General features: G+C 36.0%; 1 protein-coding gene across 1 annotated transcript in view; it reads left to right on the forward strand.

Annotated features, from left to right (window-relative positions):
* MIB1 (MIB E3 ubiquitin protein ligase 1) overlaps positions 1-22,551 on the forward strand; it is a 79,093-nt gene that overhangs the window by 26,172 nt on the left and 30,370 nt on the right. Inside the window, exons 6-12 of the mRNA XM_082499669.1 lie at positions 1,137-1,341; positions 2,923-3,106; positions 3,413-3,557; positions 4,739-4,872; positions 5,944-6,051; positions 9,834-10,031; positions 12,580-12,731. Coding sequence (XP_082355795.1) covers positions 1,137-1,341; positions 2,923-3,106; positions 3,413-3,557; positions 4,739-4,872; positions 5,944-6,051; positions 9,834-10,031; positions 12,580-12,731 — 1,126 coding nt within the window. The remainder of the gene's footprint in view (positions 1-1,136; positions 1,342-2,922; positions 3,107-3,412; positions 3,558-4,738; positions 4,873-5,943; positions 6,052-9,833; positions 10,032-12,579; positions 12,732-22,551) is intronic.

A 22,551-nucleotide genomic window follows, 5' to 3' on the forward strand; every position in this document is an offset into this window, starting at 1 on the left:
TTGCAAAGGTGAAGGGTGCAGACTGAAAATAGTGTTCCATCTATTGGTCCTTTAAACTAAAACTGGGAAGAAGTCAAAGTGCATTGAACATGAGCATCCATTCATGGCTGTGTTTCTTCAGTAGTATCAGAGTATCTTCTTTGCCATTTGGTCTTCTGAAGGCTTTTAGTGCTGCAGCTAGTGCTGCCAACCAACAGCCGGTGTGGATTTCGGATTCTGTCATCAGACTTTCTCCAAAGAATGTTTTTGTGTTTTGGTTTTCAGGCTATTTTTATTCTTATTGTTACAGTGTGAGGACCCCTTCTCCATTGTTGACTCTCTTGGAAGAGGACCCCACACCCCACCCCGCCTTAGAGATAGCAATATTACTAAAGGAACTCTGCTCACTCTGTCCTTTGCCACTGATGTTGTAGACTGAGTTCAACAACAAGTTCTGCAGTTGTTGCTCTCTTCACTGTTCTGTGGACAGCACCAGATACCATCCTCTGGTTCTGGCAGGAAGCAGGTCCACAAGTGTCTTCTCTCATCAGTTAGCACAACTTGATGTGTGTGGATGTATGCCATTTCCCTCCAGCTTAAGATTTTTTTGCTACGAGGTATCTTTTGAAAGCAGGCATTGTCCAGATAAAAGTTTTTTTTGCACAAAAAACGGCAGGGTTTTTTGGGGGTGGTGTGTTTGTTTGTTTTTTTTTTTATAGTCATCTCCCCACTTACAAGGTTAAAGACTTTTGTCTTTGCTCATTTTGGAGATAGTCTTTTGCCAGTGCTTTCTCCACATTCAGGGACTGACCCAATTCAAAACCACTTTCTGTGGGCATTCTGCTTATCTTTCAGCTTATGCGTGGAAAGATGGCACTCTGTGTATGGCTCAAAATTATCAGAGCTTTTATATATCTCTAGACGTCTAGCACCATATGATAGCTGTTACCATCCCAGTTAGAGGCCATAGTGGAGCCTGTCACAAGCATTTAGTATTTACCAGTGTCATTGTTATTTGTCTTGAAAACTCAACAAGAAACACAGAATCCTGTAGCCAGAGATATCAAGAGTTATGTCTCAGAAATTAATTTCTGTTCTTGAGATTACTTGGAAAATTAGTGTGATTGTGTGAACATTTTCTTCTTACTACATTTCAGGTGAGCAGAATGGTAACAGAAACCCTGGTGGGCTGCAAATTGGTGACCTCGTAAACATTGACCTTGATTTGGAAATTGTACAGTCTTTGCAGCATGGTCACGGAGGATGGACCGATGGCATGTTTGAAACCTTAACAACAACTGGAACAGTTTGTGGCATTGATGAGGATCATGACATTGTAGTACAATACCCAAGTGGCAACAGGTTTGTTATATAGCCTTCGTCACCGATTCTCACAAATTTCCTTTGCCTTCAGCAGTTGTGATCGCTTGGTGCCAGAAACTTTCTGTTCTCCTTTTGCGCCTGTTAAGATTTCCTTGAAAATTTTATATTCCTTCTACAATGAGGACTTAACCTTTAAAGATGTTTTAGCGAGAAAAGGGAGGGTTTTGCCTCTCTCACTAGGTGAAAATTTGTGTCCAAAATAATGAATGATGTTCTGGACTCTTATTTCCAAAACTTAGTGTTTTAAGCAGTAATTTCTTTTTTTCATTACAAAGTATCCCATGATTTCACGGGGAATGGTAGTAGCAATGCATTGTGGGTTTTCAGGAAAACGGGCTAAGAGGACAGGTAACACTTTTTATGTTGGGGATCTTGTCTAATATAAAGTGACCTTGGCATGATCTATATCTAGCATTTTCTTATTCAAAAGGATGTTAGTTCGTGTAAATATGGACTGAGAATGGGTAGTGTTGAGGAAGCTGTTGCCAAAACCACTCCTTTCAAGCAGAAAGGTTTGAAGTTTGATGAGCAGCATCCGTGCTAACAGGATTCAAACCCAGTTCTACAGCTGAGCTGTTATGTCCACATGGTTTTGTGTTGTCTTGCTCTCAAGTATTTGGCTTATCTTTAAAAAGCAGCTAATGAATGTAATACCATTTCAGTTGTATCTGGAGACTGACCTGTTCAGTTTGTCCACAAAGGATTAACATGTTCATTCAGGCTTTCCCTCAAGATATTGTTTGTTAATATTGCAAAGTAATGCAAAATTAAAGCTGTTTTCCTGGCTAACACAAGCTGAAGGGATGCAAGTGGCTTTTCTTCTGACAGTCATAGCTGCGAGCCAGTGAGTGGAGCTGCTTTATCTTGTGGTTTCCTCCCAGACTTTGTGCTTTATAGAATTTCTCTGATTCTTCTCAACTAGATTAGATAGCTGAATAAAAGTCAACCCCAGACCAAATGGCATGTAAAGGAGAGATCACCGTATTATATATTAGAAGATAACTCAGCGTAAAAACAGCTAAATGCTTCTAAAACAGTAAAATTTATAGTACGAATTAGAATAGTTCGGTTAAAAATTGAGGTTTATCTACGACAACCCTTTGATTGAAGAGTATTTTTATAACTGAATGTTGGAGCTTTTGACTTAAGAGGGAGGGGGCAAAATCCTGTGTTCTTCCCATGTTGTTTCCTGGCAGTCCAAGCCCTTGTGAGCAGGTTCCATCTTCCCCTTTTCAACCAGAGTCATCTCCTTTCAGTGGAAAAATAAACAAAGTGTACAGCTACTTTCAGGACTACTATGTTGTTGGTTTGCTTCCCCTTAGGCAGGATATTTCTTCATTACTTTACAAATGTACATCTTTGAAGATTACCCTGAAAATATTCCCCTAACGAGCCACAGACAAGTTTATGGGCAAAAAAAATGGTTAGCAACAAAAATGCCATAGTATCCAATTGCGGAAAGCTTGTAGGCATACAACAGAATCTTGTCCAACAGGTAATTTTTAAACATCTATTTCACTTTGCATGTTTAAAATCTACTTTAAATGGTTCATTACTTAGGTGGACGTTTAATCCAGCCGTTCTCACCAAAGCCAATGTTGTCCGAAGTGGAGATGCTGCTCAAGGTGCAGAAGGAGGTACCTCTCAATTTCAAGTGGGTGACCTTGTTCAAGTATGTTATGACTTAGAGCGAATCAAGCTTCTTCAGAGAGGTCATGGAGAGTGGGCTGAAGCAATGCTTCCGGTAAGTAGTTGTATGTTTGGATTCATAGAATGGTAAAACTTGTATAATATTTCTAGTTATGATTGTTAATAATACCTAGAGGTTGTAGGAGTCAAATGGATTTTCTTTTAAGTTAGAGAAAGTATATTTCATTGAACATGGTATAATACTTGCTCAGATGTAGTAATCTGCTTAGCCTGATGAACAGTAGCTAAAGATTAGTGACTGTACAACTGACTTCATAAAATTTGTGACTTCTTACAACATTCAGATTTCCAAGTATTTTATTTTCAGTATTATTTGCATTTGACATTTTCTTTAATACAGACTTTAGGTAAAGTTGGTCGGGTCCAGCAAATCTATTCAGACAGTGACTTAAAGGTAGAAGTTTGTGGGACATCTTGGACGTATAATCCAGCAGCTGTCTCAAAGGTGGCATCAGCGGGATCTGCCATAAGTAATGCATCTGGTGGTAAGTTTGAAGAATAACCAGTAATGTATGTATGGCGAGTATTTGTGTTAATTAAAAATTTATAAGTACTAGTACATAGTTTGTATGCAAGGTTAATACTTAGACTTGGGGTTTGGCTAAGATACAAGAAAAAAGATACAAGATACAAAGATACAAGAAAAAGCTTGCAGTTGGTATGGAGATGTTGGTGATTGTTATCTTGATAAGGTGCAAAAACTCCAAATGGAATTTGGGTTTCTGTTTGGCCACAGTGCAGGTATGTCTTTGGAGGTCTGCTGTAAGGACTTTAAATGATTGGAAGGGACGTTAGATTGGAATAGGGACTGCGGCAGGAAGAGAGTGTCACTGGCTGTAGCAAGCAGACTTCTTGTTTAATAGGTGGTGTGGTATAGCAAGCATAAGTGAGGGATCTCTTGGAAGCAGTTACTCAGGATAATGTTCGGTCGTTAATACTGCCATCTTAAAATTTAGTCAGATGCCCTTTGACTAATTACAGTAGGATTTTTTTTGTCTATGTAATCACACTTCAGTTCTGTTGAAACTGCTGTCATTCATCTAGTAATGAAGCAGAAAGACTGTCCAATGTGTTTTATGTTCTGTTGGCTGTTTCACAAATCAATTAAACTAGAATGTTTTTCCTCTTTTTGGTCATAGCTAGTTGTTTTTTCCTCTTCACATATTTGCTTTAATGCCAAGAAACCTTTCTACATAGTTTTCTAGACTTTTTACTAGGGAGGCATACATAAAGTGAGTTTTCTGCAATAAAGATAAAGCCACAGTGGCCATAAAACTAGCTAGAAGAGTAATACGAATTAATGTTTCAAATCACAGAGGACAGGCTATACCCTAAGTTAAGCTAGAAGACTAAAAAGCCTGTTGAATCATTATGTAAGTTCATGTTTTTACCTCCTCCCCACCCTTCTGTATTTTGTGGTAGACAAGCCTTTTGTGGTTGAATCAACTTTATTTTGAAGTGCCTGATGTGACAGTCTCGACTATCTAAAGGGTATTGAGGTGCATCACTTACTCAGAACTGAATAATAACTTGGAGCTGCCATTTTATGGCGATTTGTGTATTACTGTGCATGTGCCTTTAGAAACATAGCATATTTAGCTGTTATTTTTTTGTTCTTGTGTGATTAGAACTGGAATCTTAATTGTCCTTTGTTTAATAATTATAGAGAGATTATCCCAGCTATTGAAGAAATTATTTGAAACCCAAGAATCTGGAGATCTCAATGAAGAATTGGTTAAAGCTGCTGCCAATGGAGATGTTGCTAAAGTGGAAGACCTGCTAAAGAGACCAGATGTAGATGTGAGTGTTCTGGTTTGGGAGGACCCATTCTGAGGACCTGTAATACTAAAGGAAGTTAAGCTGTCCTACATACTCCTTGCCAGTCACTAAACCATCTGCATAGAAGTAGTACAGCTGGTTCCGGTGTTTCTTCTCCCATTTGTTGTCCTATGAAATGTGATGGGGTGTGTCTGAAAATAGTGCTTTACACGCTTTTTCGCTGGACAGATTTTGTGTTCTATTGTCTGCCATGAATTAAGATACCTTCCAACCTGTCTGCCAGTTGGGGCAGAGAACCAAACACTCAGAATTAGTGAAGGGTCTTCAAGTTCTTTTGTTTTGAAGGGGTAGAAGGAAGGAGGGTAGATTTTTGGGATTTGTTGCTGCTGTTGTGGGTTTTGGTTTGGTTTTTTTTTTTAACTCACAGGGTAAATCATCTAATCTGCTGTCTGTCAGATTCCTTTTACCAACTTGTCTAATCACCTAGTAGAGAAAAGTCTGAAAGAAAATGATTAAGAATTATAGGACTTGGTTCAGGGAACATGTTTTAAAATCACAATCAGATGTTTTTCCCATTACAGCAGTAGTAATTCTTGCAGATAAGAGACTAAACTTCATCAGTTCTGAGGATTGGTTACGAGCTTACACAAAAGGTGTGCTCGAGGTTACACAAAACATGGTATTTTGTTCAGACTGACTCCTGTTGTTGCAATAAATTAGAAGATGAAGTTAAATATACTGTAAAGCAGAGGACTGGTATAATTCTGAGCGCTGTTCTCAAAATCTTGCCTTTACAGTAGCCCAAAGATGAAAGTTTTTAATCCAACTATTTTCAAGATAGTAATGTTGGAAATAAATCAACTTCTTGATTCTTTCCTTCAATCTAGCTGATGCTATAGAAATGAAATAGAAAAGACCCTAGGAGATTGTCTATACATGCCAGGAAGGTAGCTGTCTAAGAATTATTCATTTGGTACTTTCATATGTGTGATGTTGCTTTAAATTTTCCAATACATTTGTATGTGTACTGCTAAAGTGTCTCACAGGTATGTGTGTCTTGCAAATTATCTGAAAGTATTGATGTGCTTGCAGGTGAATGGACAATGTGCTGGACACACAGCCATGCAAGCCGCTAGTCAGAATGGCCACGTTGACATTTTGAAGTTGCTTCTGAAACAGAACGTGGATGTAGAAGCAGAGGTAACCTAAATATTTTAAAATATACTTTGTGTCTCCTTAAGTTTTATACTTTGCTACATACAGAAGTAACAATTCTATTGGCGTTGACTTCTTTTTAAATGTCAGAGAGAGTGAAAAAATGCTTTTCTTACTGTGAACTCTTATGTTCCCAAATTAGCATCCTACTAACAATGTTACAAAGGATCCATATCCAGTTCTTTAGCACCTCTAATTAAGCGAAATATAATGCTAATATATTAGAGCTATGTAAGCTAGTATGTGATTGTAGTGGATGAAGCCCCTCCTTTGTTTCCTTTATTTCATTTCAACAGTAGAATGCAATGGGCTAGCACACTGCCTGTGGCATTCAGAGAAAAAGATGTTGTTGGATGCTGCGTCTCCAATTCGGATCCTCGCCGGGCTTCTTCTATACACTGTTCAGTTAGGAGAAAGTTTTTCCATTCTTAACTAAAGCAAGTTTGAGCAGAAAGTAATAACAGTATCTTTGAGTAGGGACTGTCAACTCTTCTTCCAGTTTTTCAGGGTTGGCTTGCCTTTTTTTTTTTTTTAACTTCACTTGAAATGGAAGGATTTCTTTTGTTTAGTTTTTTTTTTAGAATTATTGTTTGTGAGAAAATTATCTGTCAGCATACTGTGATATTTGCATTTTGAGTTGATTTTTGCCTTGTTTACTTACACAGAATGCACTGATATTGCAGCCTTTGCTCATTTTGTGATAAACAAGAAGGATCTGTCAAATTTCTCTTATTAAGAATATAAATTAAAGCCTAATAAAATGCTTAGAAGTTAGCTGTGTTTGCATAGCTCATTGTTTGCATAACAGAGAAATAGCTATATGCTTGGGCATTTAGCTTTATATTGTATTGGATATACAGAAATTATAATATGTTAATACATTGATAAAGCGATGATGTAATCCTTGGGACTAAAATTATTTTTATATTCACAGATACACCATTACTTTATAAAGGTTTTCTGCTAAATGGTAAAGATGGCTTAGATTTGATGCAGTACATACTTGCTGTGGTCTGATTTCTGTGAAGTAGCTTCATGTTAGAAGTAGTGCTTTCACTGCAGTACACAGCATATATTGTTACAAACTAGACTAAGCTGCTTTTCGTCTGCACTATGGGATCAAAGCTGCCGTGTTAAGTGGTGGACTGATACTTCTCTGGTGTAAGGAATGGTTAAGAAGCGTTAGAGAGGGAAGTAGAAGCACAGCTTACACAGCTTCAAGGTAATACACCTGGTAATCAGCAGGAGAATTGTTAAGAGTTCACGTTTGCTCAGGCTTCAGAAGTATCGTAATGCTCCATTAAAGAATATTTTCAGGGATTTTATTTGACTTTTCAAGCCTTTTTCATGTAACTCCGGGTTAAGTGAAGATGATATTCCTGCTTAATTATACAATTGCACTAATTATTATACTATTACTCATATATATAATATGGTTAGATTAATGATGATATGGTTTCAGGCTTTAAAAAATGTCATCTGTCTATAAATTAGTGATGTGAAAACACAGCAGTCATCCGATTAAGCAGAGAGCAAAAATTTAGTCCATTTACTTCACCCTTGTGGTCTGTGGCGTGGAAGCAATGGATAAAAATCCTTACTTCTGCTTTATAGCTAGGTTGGATATATTTACACTTACAGTCACTGCTGCAAAGTATGTACATTCATGATGACGTTTTCTGGGGATGCCCTCATATTGTCTCCTCTGTGCCTATGTCTCAGCTTAATGTAGAGTAGAAGTCGCCTCTGTTCAGTCAGAAAACAATTTGCTACTGACAGAGCTCATAAAACCTGATGTAGATATTACTAGTAAAATTATGTAGCCTTCTAGTCTGCAGAAATTTATGGGTATCAGTTATTGTATTGACAATACTGTCAATATTATATTGTTGGCATATATAGAAATATAGTACTTTTAATATTTAGATTTATACCTAAATATAAGTCTTAGGACAGATGCTTGATTAGTTGCTAGCTTTTTCTATTTATATTAGTATGTTATTGTGTAGAAGCCACACTGTGGGATTTAGCTCCTGAGATTATTTGGTTTGATGCTGAGCTAAAAAAAAAGCACATGCTTTCTGGACCTCTAGTCATCAAATTAGGAATTCTATGCATTTAAGATTTTATAAAATCAGGGGTTTGAGTCTCAAAATTGGAATATCTTAAAACTGTAAAATGTTTAATAAATTATATGGGGTTTCATCAATAAGTATCTCATTGTTCTTTGCAGACTGCTAATATGAAAAGAGAAATTACCACATACATGTAAAACAAAGTGCTCTGTAAATGTAAATGTTTTAGCATGACAGTAGTGTTAAACTGCTCTTGATAAGTTTCACCTCATAATGATTTTTGTAACCAGATGAGAAATACAGACAAGTTCCCTTCTGATCCTTTCCCCCTTCCAAATGGGCAAGCTTTGGCTTCTTTTGACTGTTTGTTAGATGATCCTGAGAAGGAATACTGCTATCTTACAAGACAATTTTGTAGCATGAATTGATTTCGAAGGCATAAAAATATAGTCTTCAAAAGCTATTGAAGCTGCTGTTTAGTGCCCTGACCTTCTTGAAAACTGTATTCGTATTTCCAAAAAGATATATTTGATAGTTAGCAGATAAGTCTCCTTCCACCATTTTTTTAAATGCTGTAACTAGTTTCATTGTTATCTTGTGCAAATACAGTTTATGCTAAGAACTATTAATTTTTACATTGGTGTAAAATATATTAGAAATGCATTACACATAATAAAAAATTACTTTCGAAAGACATTGCTGAAGGAGAAGCAAGTCGATAAGAGAAACGAAGTTTACCCAAGAGAGACATCCAGTGCATCCTTGATCAGTCATGGTTTTATCTCCTCCTTACAATTTTCAGTATTTCTCTGGTGTCAAAATTAGATCCTACAAATACGTAGTAATATTCCACTGTGCACAAAAAATTAGTTAGAAATCAGCTTATGGAAGTTACTGTTTAATTGAAATCTTTTATATACCTTCCATTTTACTTTTAGCTTTTGTGTCCTGTCATTAATGTTGAAATCACTTGATTAATATTTGAAAATGTTTCATGTAGTATAGTCCACTCTTATGGATGTTAAAATAACAAAAACTGACAAATTTATGACTTTCATGCCTTAATTCTTAGTTCGGGTGAAACTGAAACAAACTGAATTTAGTCAGAGCTTTAATGCTGTAAATCACCATCATAGTATCAGAACTTCTAATTTCACTGTAAACCCTAATAAATATTAGCTTAATTGTATGAACAAGGCAATTCTCTTGTCTTATACCATGATTGGAATCTGTAACACTTCCTGAGTTACAGGAAGGATTACCCTGGGTTACTGAGTAATGTTTTTCGGAGTTTGGGGGTTGGATTTTGTTGGTTTGGGGTTGGGTTTTTTGGGTGGGGTTTGTTTTGTTTTGGTTTTTTTTGACAGTGGTTGTTTTGTAGTTGAAACCCAAATGAATCCATTTGAGTTTCTGATGAATACATCACAGAAAGATTTAGGGCAATAGTTGTATATGGTCTAGAATATCGTATCTCATAGAATATGTATGTTTATATATGAACAGACTCTTCATCCTCTATTGCTGTGGTTTAAGCAATTATTTTAATTAGGTATTTGAATGGTATTGTTGTCTGATTTTTCTTTCTCTTTAAAGAAATCAAATATGCACAATTGTTCAGTTTAAATTAATCTTCGTGTTTAGATGTGAAGGAAATGTGGAATATACTGGGTAAAATTAATGTTTCTACTTTAGGACAAAGATGGAGACAGGGCTGTCCATCATGCAGCCTTCGGTGATGAGGGTGCTGTGATAGAGGTTTTGCACCGAGGCAGTGCAGATTTGAATGCTCGCAACAAACGCAGGCAGACTCCACTTCATATTGCTGTCAACAAAGGCCATCTGCAAGTTGTGAAGACTTTACTGGACTTTGGCTGCCATCCTAGTCTCCAGGTAAAGTAAATATTAACATAGATTCACTTTTTAGCCACCAAATTTTATAATTTGCTGTGTGTAGGTGAAACAAGAAATTATGGAAAATGGGATTGAAAGGAACAGACCTTGTTAAGGTATCTGTCCCAGCCTCTACCCCAATGTGATCAGCTGTAATAAAGATGCTCTTAAATCTATTTGGTTTCTTGACAGCTAGATAGGCACCTGATTTATCCTAGCCTGTTGATGTTAATTGGTATTTTCACAGACTGTAGTTATCTGTAATTGTTAACTTTCTTTCCAGATTAATTCCTCCTCTGTTGAATCCACAGCTGTTTGCTCCTTGTGCAAGCTACAGCTCTGCATTTTTTGGCTGATGATAGTGTGGAGTGTTTCGTTTTTAAAAGCAAAACAAACCAAGACTTTTTTCCAAATTGACCTATTATTGATAGAACTATTTAGCCAGATTCTCTTTTAAATGTTCAGCCTTTAATCTAAAAAGTCCTCATGCATCGCGCCTCAAGTACCATAATTTCATGGGGATTTTTCAATAATAGTGAATGTGGTGGAAGGCGTGACATATGAGTGCAACCTTCTTTTGAGAAGGTAGAGTGGAAACCTGCTATCAAATAAGCAAGTATCCACATTCTGCATGAGCTGAATGCAGCCACATGCAGCATATTAGTAAAACAAATCAGAATGGGTAAGTTTGAAGAGGTTTGCAACAGAAAGAAAAAGCTGTAATGTCCTGGGCAAATCAAGATATGGCGTAATAACACATTTACCTCCTTGTTTTGCCATGTCAATAATCAGTGATTTTTTTTTTTTTTGAAGCTGTATATCTATCTAACAAACAATGTGCAAACTTTCTTGAAATTAGTGAATATAGTGATTTTTTTATTTATCTGCTTCCACTTGGCTTTATAGGTGTTGTCTTGCTTTCGCTGAGGTTGAGCTGTCAGCCAGCTGAGGTTGAGCTCTTAGCCAGCTAAAGTCCATCCCAACCCTATTTAGTGTTTGTTGAACAGTAGATGTAATAAGGAGTCTGATGTGTTAAGCCCAGTAAAGCGTGACTGTATGTCACATAATGATGTGTGATATATGGGTAGCCGAAGCAGATGTGTCTGACTTTATAGAATTCTGTTTGGATTGAAAAATTCAGTAGAATGGTGCTATGAAACTCCATCTGGAAAATGTAATTGTCATTGGAAACAATGAATATTCAGATTCTGTGTGTGTGCTGAGAAACTCCGATGTGTAAATGTGATCAGGTGATTAATTTGGTGGGTGAGAGGACAGGGGAGTCAAACTGAGGCATGACTGGAATTTAACTGGCCAGCACTCTACTCAAGCCAATTCACTGTGTAAACAGAAACATAAGTTGGTCTGTAAACAGTAAATTCAAGAAATATGATCAATTATAACCAAATAAAAGCTGCATAATTTAGTTTTGGCAAACTGGTTCACACTGGTTCAAGTGTTTCCATTTTTTGGCACTTTTTGTTTGGCAGTTTTTGATTCTCATTGTAAAGATTGTATATATTTGTTTTTGTATTGGCATATTGTTAAAATGTTCAGTTCCTGTGTTAGTCAGTTTGCAGTTGAGTCAGTCAGTGACAAAAGACTTCCTGACTTATATGGTGTTAGAATTTTACTGGAAGCATAAATCTAAAGAGTTTGCCTATATAACAGCAAATAAGCTTAAATGGATGTGTTTTCTCACTGTTAGTCTAGGGCATTCCTTTTCAGTCCAACCATTTGGGTTCTTGAATAAGTAATGTACAAAATGCTTCTAGGAATAAGAAGTATTTTTCCCTTATTTGGGATATTTGAAAAATAAAACGTCAAGCTAAAAATACAGATTTTTTTGCTTGTTCAATTATGCACTGAAATATTTTCATGTACTTTGTGTAATGTAATCTGGTATTATTCATAACAAGTTTAAAAGCTTAATGTTGCTTATGACATTAGCCTTTGCTTCATGGAAAATGATCTGCTTCAGTTAAAACAGATGTGCCTAAGTTTATTACTTGGACTGCATTTTATTTTGATTTGCTTATGCTTTTATTTCACACTATCTTTACGGAATTGTCTTTTACATCGTTAATTGCTGGCTCAATCTTAGTGTTCATTACTCAAAATTCCCCGCCTCCTCCTGCCTGACTAGTCTCCTCTCTGTTATGTTAGTTTTTTGTTGCTGTTCTTCTGTTACTCATAAGTTTTAACTTGGGCATCAACTCCATCTGGATACGAGGCATACAGGAGTTAATGTCTACACCAGTGTCTTCAGTACTATGAGATGCAAGGCATACTCGGGCTCTGGGTTTGAGTTCCAGTAGTAGAGTAATCGTAGAATACTGGAGCTGTGGGTAGGATTACGCTCTGAAGCATTTGCAAAACCAGAGCAAGATCAGAAGCAGCTTGCTCTGAATTCTGCAGTATAGCAATACTTTAAGGTTTTAAGAGCTGTTTTGTGTTTGTGTAGTCGGTTTTCTTAGTGATATTTAAGCATCTTTTTTCTTTAATGTGGATATGTGCAAAATTTGATATAAGCTGTTTCTGCTTTTAGGATTCTGAAGGTGACACTCCACTTCATGATGCAATAAGTAAAAAGCGTGATGACATTCTTGCTGTGTTGTTAGAAGCTGGAGCAGATGTTACTATCACCAACAACAATGGGTTTAATGCTCTTCACCATGCTGCACTAAGAGGAAACCCTAGGTAAAGATTTGTTTTTAAAGATTATTTTTATCATTTCTAAAAGGAAAAAAGTGCATGGGAGGGTAGAATTACAGTATTATTTCAAAAGATCCTTAAACCTTCATTAGAAAATCCCTGGGAAATTTCCTGTGGTGGCTGTAAATTTTGCCAATAATGTTTTGAAAAGTTATTAAGTAAGCTCTTAAGATGGGATCTTAAGATAGGATTTGTAAAAATATTTCCCTTCTTGAATATTGGAATTGGGAAAGGGACTTGAGTTTTTAAGGAATACTTACTTGTCAGTATAAGAAACAATTAATCATGTTTTCTTAGAAGTATGTATACAAGGAGTTTCTTATTTCAGCTTTTATATAGCAGCTCATCTGAAAAAGTTTTAAGGCATAATTTGTTTTATTCTAGCTGCATACTGTACATCTACATTCAATCTTCAGTTAAGATAGCTTTCAAAAACTATATTGCATAGATAGAACTTAATGGAAAAGTTGGTGCATTGCTGGTTGCTTATTACTTTGGGGATAAATAGTGTTCTTCAGAGCTGTCATTCTAGCAAGACTTCAATAATATTTTATTGTATGGTGGAGAATTAAGTGTAGTTTACAAACATTTCTTATTTTATGTGTTTACATGTTTACTAAATTCTACTTTTCAGTTGAGTGAAGTTGGACAAATAAGGCTGTATATTAATATAGGAATAAAATCTGGGTTAGTCTCTTAGAATATAGCTGTCAAGACTGATAGTATATGGAATGGAATCACATTTCACAAAGTAAAAGTGGTTGGAAGTGCTGATAGGAACAATAAATGTGTTTACAGTTTTGTACAGTGCTCATAAAAGGTCTGCAAGAGAACAGGTCAAGGACGTAGTGAAGGGCGCTTATTTTTGCAATTCAATTTTTTTCAAGTCTGACTTGGTAACTTCTTCACTTAATGTGAATTCTCCATATTTACTTAACACCATTAGCCAGGAGTACTGTTTCCTGTCTCCATTTATCTAGGCAGGGTATTTTTTGTTAGTTTTTTGTTCTGCGATGCTTTCCTTAGGCTCTTGTGATAGCTGGTTTGTGTGATCCTCAATATGAGATGCACAGAAAGTATAAGGGAAAAAAGGCTCTTCATAGGCATGCTGAAGATTTATTGAGGGTGAATGTTTTAGGAGTGGCAGGCTTTTTTTTATTTTTTTGAGGGATCCAAATTGTAGTTCGCACTGGGTCAGTTTGACAGTTGGTACAATGTGAGGCATAGTGCAATTTTTCCCGGAGTCCTCTCTGCTTTATGAAAGTTTTTGTTGAAAGAATTAAGAAAATATTTCCAGTATTAATGATTTGAACCCTGTGTAGGTTCTCCCATACATGGGCTTTCACTTGCATCTAAAACAAATATCTAAAGCTGTTAGATATCTGCTGCTTTGGTTGCAGTTACATCTGAGCACTTCTGAAGCATGTAAAAAGAGAGAATGTTGTCTCCATCACAGAAGTAGTATTTTCATTTGTTCACAACATTAGATATTTTACACATCACCCTGGGAAGAAATTAATGAAAATAAAACCAAAAGAAATCTATTTTGAATAATTTTTAGGATTTTTTTTTTCCCTGGTCAAAAAATCATTATAATAGTTTGATTCATTGAGGAGTTAAGTTTTATTTTAAGACTTCAGTGATAGTCTTTTATTTTATTTTTGATTCTGTAGTTCTATGACTGGTCTGTTTCTGAATGAAACCAAAGTTTTATAATTACCACTTTGTTTTTCTAATCTGATATGGAACAATGGATATTACTAATCTGTTAAATGCACCGAGCACAAGCTATATAAAACGCTGTTAAAAATAACCCCCTGAACTTTAGCTTGTAGCTGGTATGGGTCACAAGCAGCACATAATATATTCTGCTTGAAACCTTACAAACCTTACTTAAGGATTTATCTTTCCTAATCTAAGCTTTCCTGTTTCACCTAAACTGGAGTTTTTGTGGCTTCAGGCTGTCATGCCTTATATGGAATACAGTGCACTAAACTCTCCTTAAGGTCAAATATATAATTATGTTACTTTATAAATGCTATTTTATAAAAATTAAACATATATTCATATAAGTGTGGATGTGTGTGTGTATATCTATACTCACAAAACTAAAATACTTGCTATGTATGTAAGTATTAATGAAGTCCACGTCCATCTTCCTTGTTAATGATAGTAAAATAAATGCATGTGTTAGGTGCATGGATACTACAATAAAGTGAACTAGATTTCTATAGAATTTGTTACAGTTGATATCAAATAGCTATTCAGAACCAATTTTACTTTCAGTGCAAACCCTCTTCTGCTTCTTGCTTGAGTTCTGACCTTTATTAACAATAGGGAGATAAATCTCCAAGAAAAAAACACACACAAACTATGCTGAGAAGAACATTTGGAAGCTTTTAATTTTTCATATGAAAATAAATATATTCTATTTTTAACTTTGAATATGAGATAAATATTACAATAAAGATAGTGATTCATGTCAAATAGCTGAGATTTTTGTCAGCACTTTATCTCCCATGACAGTTTGGCAGTGTGTTGCAGAAGTCAAGGTGTAGTGTGTTTTGGAAAGCATCCTAGTGTTAGTGGAGTATGTCTCGTTTTAGTAATTTGCTTCTCTTCATACCTTGTGAATTGGTACAGAAACAGAACTTTTGTTTTTCAGGCTAATGTGTAATATTGAAAAGTAGAATGGACGTTATTCAGTTCATGCTTACAGCAACTTTTAACTTGTGCATGGGAGATAGAGCTAAAAAGAAATTTTAAATGAAGTGTGGAGAAGTTAAGATTTTATTTAATACATGGTTTCTTGCTCATAACTTTTAACTGAGTCAGTCATATTAAAAGTGCATTTATTTTGAACTTCTTTCAAAGTACTGTGAACCTCAAAGCTTGGCAGACTTTGCCTCTTCAGTGTTAATGAGATTTTTCAGACAGAAAAAAGGAGAGTAAAATTTGAAAATACTGTACAGATTGGTTATTTTTGCCATGTTATCAACTCTTGGTTATGTTTGATCTATTCACATACCTGCGACTTCAGATTTTTAAGCTGAAGACATGACTGTGAAGTGTAGGCGTATTTTGTATCTGTTGCCCCAGTTAGTTTTAGATTTGCATTGTATCTTGTGAAGAGAGCTTTATTCACACTGCAGCTAGCACCTTAAATAAAGGCTGCTTTTAGAGCTGACCTGGCTTTGCACATGCATGCAGCCAGTTCTTCAGAGCAATAAATTCTACTGGACTTTAAATCAAAAAATTGGGGTAAGATGCAGATTTCATATATTGCTGTCCAACAGCAAGGAGTATGTCATCCTTATGTTCACAAGCTAACAAGTAGGAGATTGTGATTTAAAATGGAATTATACTTTTTTCCCCATGCTTGTCTTATTTAGTAGATTTCCCCTTGTTTTCAGACTTGCAGATGGTTTGAACTCGTTGGCAGTGACATTTTTAACTGTTTTTAGTGATTTATTTGAGAGGTGGGGGTTCTCACCTGTGCTTAGTGTTAACAAGCGTATCAGGGTCTTTTGTATTGTCGTGGAGGTCCTCACAGAGACAAGTTGAGGTAATCAAAGTTGTACAATTATTTTCTAAACCAGTAAAAGTGATTATTTTTTTTTTTTTGCATTCATATTTGCAGTTCCAACAGTAAGTGAAGGTTGAAGCTTAGTTGAAGCTGAGGGCAAAAAAAGAATGCTCCTAAAACCTTTTATTAAAGTATTATGTCAGAAAATACTTTGAAAGAATACTTTTGTTCGGGTTGGTTTGGAGAAAGAATATAATCTCCATGAGCAAACCTATAATTAGATGGCAGATTAGCCTGTAGCTGTTGAGGTCAGTGACAAATTTATTATGCTGAAATAGTAAATAAAGTCTTCAGGATGTACAAGGTAGCAAATACAGTTCCTACCCTGTGGAGTTTCCTCCCTTGCGCAATTAAGGAGGGGGAAAAAAAAAAAAAAAAGGGAGGGATGTGTGTAAGGAAAAGAAGGGTGCCCAGAAAGTAGACCTGTCCTACGTTACCAGTACTATTCACAATTGCTTCCTTTTGATCGTTTTTTTTATGATCAGTTCTGCTACAAAGGGCAGCAGGCTTGAGGAAAGATACAAGAGACAGTAAATCATTGGAAAATGCGTTTATTTCACTGTTTGCCTATCTTCTTTATAAATGTCGTAAGAGATCAGTTTTCAATGAATTGTGGACAGAATATTAAACACCAGTAGCTGTTTATTTACAAATAAAACCTTGACATTTTGGAATACAGAATTTGCTACGCTCCGTGTTACCTTCCATCTTCAAGCTGCCTAGAATAATTGAACTCAGCTGCAGAGAGGACTGCGTAATTAGTCTTGAGTAGATCTAATGTCCAGTTTTAAAAGAGAAGTCCTGTAGTGATCAATGCATAGCTACAGCTGGTTGAAGGGGACCAAATCCATTGAAGAGGTGATTTGGTTCCATTTTACCAGCTTTAGCAAAGCATTGGAGTGCAGGAAGTTTATAATTCAGTAGCACGTTTTTAAGTACATGAACAGTTCACAAAGAACATGTGGCTTGCTTGTGTATTACGTGGTTTTTTTCTAGCCATTGCAAACTTAAATTCCTCCTCTGATTTGGAGACAGTAAAATGGAAAGCTGTGTACCAGAAAGGCATGTACAGGATCTGGATTTTGGATTTGTTCCTTCCTCGAGTATTTGCTTGAGGCTCTTTGGATGAGTCTCAAATCAAATTATAGTTACAATTTTAACTTTTTTTTTTTTTTCTGGCTGCAATAATGAAATTCTAGATTAGTGACAAGGAACTGTAGTTTTACAATTTCTACTTGCATAGAGCTCCCTTGTCACTGCGTGTTAAACGTTATCGGGGAAGAAGGTTCTGGTTCCCCCCCACCACTCGTGTCCCTCCCCTCCCCCCATTCACTTTCTGGCAGGTTCCCTTTTGCAGCTGCTTTAATGCTGTAGTCGGTTAGCACATGTATAAATGTCAAGTGCTTTCAATTCCATTACTATATCTCTGGTTAGCATTAACTTTTTAGGAATGATTATATAATACAGCAGGATAGTGTTTTTTTTTTTGTTTTTTTTTTTTAATCCTGATAATATATGTAAAGCGTTTAATGCTAGAAAAATACAGCTTTTAAAGAATTATCTGGGGTTGCATCTGATTTCTTCTAAATTAGTGTCCTTAATACATTTGGGCATGCTCATGTAGCTTTCTTTATATATAGTATGCTGAATTCTTTTTGAGCTTTGTCTACAGTGGGAAGTAGGGGGCAACCTTTGTTCAAGCCATTCACTAGTAATGAGTATGTCAAGTATAGTCTACATCTGTTTGTTGCATAGTCTGATGCTGGTGAGAAGATTTATGTAAATATATTCCCAACACCATGTATCCTAATAGAAACATAGCAGGTGTGTCACTTGGACTTAAGCATTAAAGATGGCTATAAAATTAGTTTCTATTTTTACCAGTTATAGAGGAACTCTTTTACAGATACAGCTGCTCAAGTGCGCTTTTGGATGGCAATACAGTTTCATGTACTGGCCATATCGGGACAAAAAACGGCCGTGGAAAAAAAGCCGTGTAGCATTTGATAATGTCAGCATCTGTTATCCCTGTCACTCACACAGTTGAAATGTTTGAGTTACAACTGTGTCAGCAGATGCCCAAAGTTCAGCGTGTGCTCAGTTAAAATTGAACAGCTGATCTAAGTGATGGATGTGACATTTTAGAGTGACTGGATATGTATTCTTAGAGATATGCTAACATGAACTAGCAGGAAGCAATGTCAACGTATAATTTTAACTTTTGTATCACTCTGAACTGTCATTTTGTTTCGGAATAGCATTGCAATGTTATACAAAGGAGACAAGAAAGAACACAACACCGTGAATTGTTACCAAAACCCTCTCAAAATAAATTTTAACTGTAAAAGAGTTGGTCTCATGATATAGTGGAAGCCAAATCAATTGGTGGTGGGGACAGAAACTCTTCAGGAAAAGAAGTTAATGCTTAGCAATTAACCCTTCTGTAAAACTGTTGGTAATACTGAATTACTTCTGTGAGTATGATTGAGTTCAATGGCATTGCTCCATTTAAAAAAAGCTACTACAATTTGATTTGTTTCCCACTATAAACCGGGTTTTAATTAAGATGTTAAGATACTGTAGTCTTCATGCCTAAATTTCTGCTCATAAGAGAAATAGCTTTAAAACAAATATTAATATTTTACTTAAGAAAATGGCTCTGATAAGATAATGTTTATTCTTGTATATATGTTACTCTAGTTTCGGGTAATAAAAGTAGCGGCCTATGTATATAGCATTAGCTATTTGAGAATTATGTGAGTATTCAAAAATAAGATGCTCTATCTAAAATTGGTGCACTGCCTTTTTTTTATTTTTTTGTCTCCCAGACATTTTAGTAAGCACAGGGGTACAGTTAGAATCTCTAATCTGGGCCAAATGTGCCTACTTATCATGGACATATCCTATTTAATAACCTCTTTTAGAAGGCTGCTGTCATGAATGGGAATGGCTGGATTGATGATCCAAGAGGTCTTTCCTCATATTTTTCCTTATTCTTGAATTAGATGTTAAGTGTCTTTAGTTAGGGACGGTATGTGCTGGTTTATTTTAATTAATACCTCTTTTAGACATTTAAACTGTTGCAGATCTATTTCTCATGTAGTTCTTACAGTTTTCTGGATGCTACAAAGTTGCATTTTCATGCCAAATTTTCTTAAATTTGGATTTAAAATAAAGTCAGCTTATTTGAAAATAGTATTTAAGATAACTTACCTTCTAGGTTGTAGTTGTCATTTGTGTTTTCATTTAGGAATCTGTCAATAGCTTTAATCCGCTGACTAGTAACTGTGGCCTAGAAATCTCTGTATTGTCACTTTCTGTGCATAAACCTGACACTGCACTTTGTATCGAAGAGCTCAGTGAGCATAATCAGTGCTGATATGGAGAAAATTCTAATTTAAGTCTCATTAAATTACAGAAGTTATCATACTCAGTTATTTTGGCTATCCTTTTCTTTAAATCACAGCCATAATTTCTTAGCTGTTTCTACCTGTGTCTTAGTTGCAACCTGCAGATTAAATATTCTATGGTAGATGTAAATTTAAATTCTGACATCTGAAGTACACAGAACTGGCTGTGATTAATAGAACAATGACTTGTTTTTAATGAGATAAGTTTTGATAACAGATCCTAAACTAATCTTAAGCCTGATTAAGTGACGAGTAATGGTAAAATTTGCAGCTATGCTGCAGTCTTAATAGGTGCATTTCAAGGGTTCATTTCCAGCCTTGTTTTGAATTCTTTGTTTACCACTAATGTTCTGCTTATCAGCTGTTAGCAATTCTTCCTACCCACTTTTATAGTCACTTAATTTAATGTTTTGTGATTTGTTACTAACAAGTATGAGTTATTTTGGCAATACCAGCTGACCCTTAGCAAGTTAATTTGTCACATGAATGTCATTCAAACAAGAGGGAAACCTGTTTCTTCCAACAGCTGTTTAGTTTCCTCTTACTGGTTGTTCCGTGCCTGCCAAAAATACATACTTCTTTACATTCCATAGCATTGTATGTTCATATGGGTACATAAAGAAGTATGTACTCTGAGCAGGTACACATGGAGTTGCTGGACTACCTGTCAGATGAACCTGAAAAGTATATTGCTACTTTCATTTCCGTTGCTGTCATTAGGTAAAACTCAGGCTGACAATTCTTTAGAAGAACAATGTTATGATTAACTGATGTTAGAAAGTAAACTTATTATTCTAACTGAACTTTGCAATCCAGTTTACCTGCACAGCGGCTTAAAGCCGGTTATAATTCATTGTTCTGGGATGGCATGGACATTAGAAGTGCATTTCCAGATTTTTGCAGCCTCTTGCTGTGCATTCTGAGTAACCATGTTTGAGTGGAGAGTTGAATCACTGGTAGCTTTGCAACGTGTTTTCTTGGAAGTAGTAGTTGTATTCCACTGTAAAAACTTCAGCTTCCTCCCAGGTCTTCTAGCAGATGTCCATGCTGGGGTGCAGTTTGCATCTAGTGTCCTGAAGGGAAGTATAGACTTGTCTAATATAGCAGTTATAAACTCATTTTCCTGCCCTCCCCAATCCCACTTCCATGCTTTTTGCATCCCATCTGGTATCCTGCAAACTGTTTGCAAGTTTATACTTATTTACACTGTAGTTCAGAGTGTTTTAAAAAAAGTAATAAAATAACAGCACATGCCATCAGTGATCCCGCTTATCGTAAAGGTGATGACATGGAATTAAGAAAACAACCTCTAACTGCTGTGACAGGATTTGGATTGTTAGGCCGAAGGTCACATGTGAAAGCTAATACCTATTCAACACTTCTGCAAGCAGCTTTTCTCATTTTGTAAAATTGGCACTCACCTGCTTCAGTCAAAATCTTGTCCACAGTTGAAATATTTATGACAACTAAAAAAAAAACAACCAACAACCTCAAAGAAAGAAACTCCAAGTTTAACCCTGTTTCGTGAGACACTGTGCACCGTGGTTTGGAATGGTAGTTAAATATTTGATGAACAGTATGGGTTTGACTTCTAAGGGGCTGTCGGATATAGCTTATGGTTGCTTAATTGCATTTCAGGACTTGATTTGGGTTACAGTAAAGAGAAAGCTTTGTCTTTACAGCATTAGAAGGTAAATTTGAAATAAGCTTAACAATTAGTAAACGTAATAGTGGTAAGGAAGGCTGAGAGCAGAGGAAGTAAGAATTTCTGCAGCTCATGACAAAAACCTAGTGCAGCTGATAGAGAGCAAATCAGAGTGTAGCAGTAGCTAGCTCGGTACTACAAGGAGAAACAGCAATGCAGCATTAGAATCACAGCAGTCACATTCTAGTTTTTAAGTAGGTTGTTCTCATGTACATCTTAGATAAAGCACCTTGAAAATTTTGCTTAGATCTACTTGAGAACTCAGCATTGCACTACCACACTGTTTATTAGATATTCTTTTTAAAGTTGGTAATTTTTTTTCAGTTGTGCACAGGAAGATAAGAATATATTTCACTGAAATGAACAATCAGTTAATGGCATTGCAATTTTTGAGTTTATCTTCTTTAAAAAGAATTTTGCCTACCAAGCAAGTTGGGGTTTTTTTGCTATGAAATTTGGACTAATGTTGTTTTCTTTCAACCTGCTCTTTACACTACAAATGCGTGGTACTTTAACACGCTCAAAATTAAGCTGTTCCCAGAGTAGAGGGATTAATATAACAATAAAAAAAAACATTCTAGTAAATAAGTTATACATGCAGAAAGTCATAGGCATCCTTTAAACGTGCAGAATAATGCAGGTCTCTTGATGTTCTATTACCTGTAAGCTTAGTATCATGCAGCATTTGCAGTTGGAAGAGAGGTAATGACCTAGAGACACATCAGCAGCAGCCATCTCATCCTGAGTGCTCTCTCACTCTATTCGCTGAATCAGCTCTTCGTTATATGGGAGGGGGAGGCAAGGGGGGGGGGGTGAATGTCGGTGCATACAGTACCTCACCACCTCAAATAGATAAAACTTAAAAGAAAAAAAAAAGGCATAGACGGGTGCCTAATTGGCACCTGCTGCCTTTCTTGGAATGCTAAAATATGGATGATGTTGTATAGAAATTATACCTTATGTCTGCTGGACTGAGAGTTAAGACTCCAAGGACAGATGCTAGGAAGCCAAGGGAAGGTGAACTTAGCCCACTGTCAGATGAAAATAATCACAGGCAAAAAGAAAAATAAAAACCCAACAAAAAACCAAAGCCAAGCCCCCAAA

This window comes from Vanellus vanellus (assembly GCF_965231255.1).
Source record: "Vanellus vanellus genome assembly, chromosome: 2".
Taxonomy (NCBI): Eukaryota; Metazoa; Chordata; class Aves; order Charadriiformes; family Charadriidae; genus Vanellus; species Vanellus vanellus.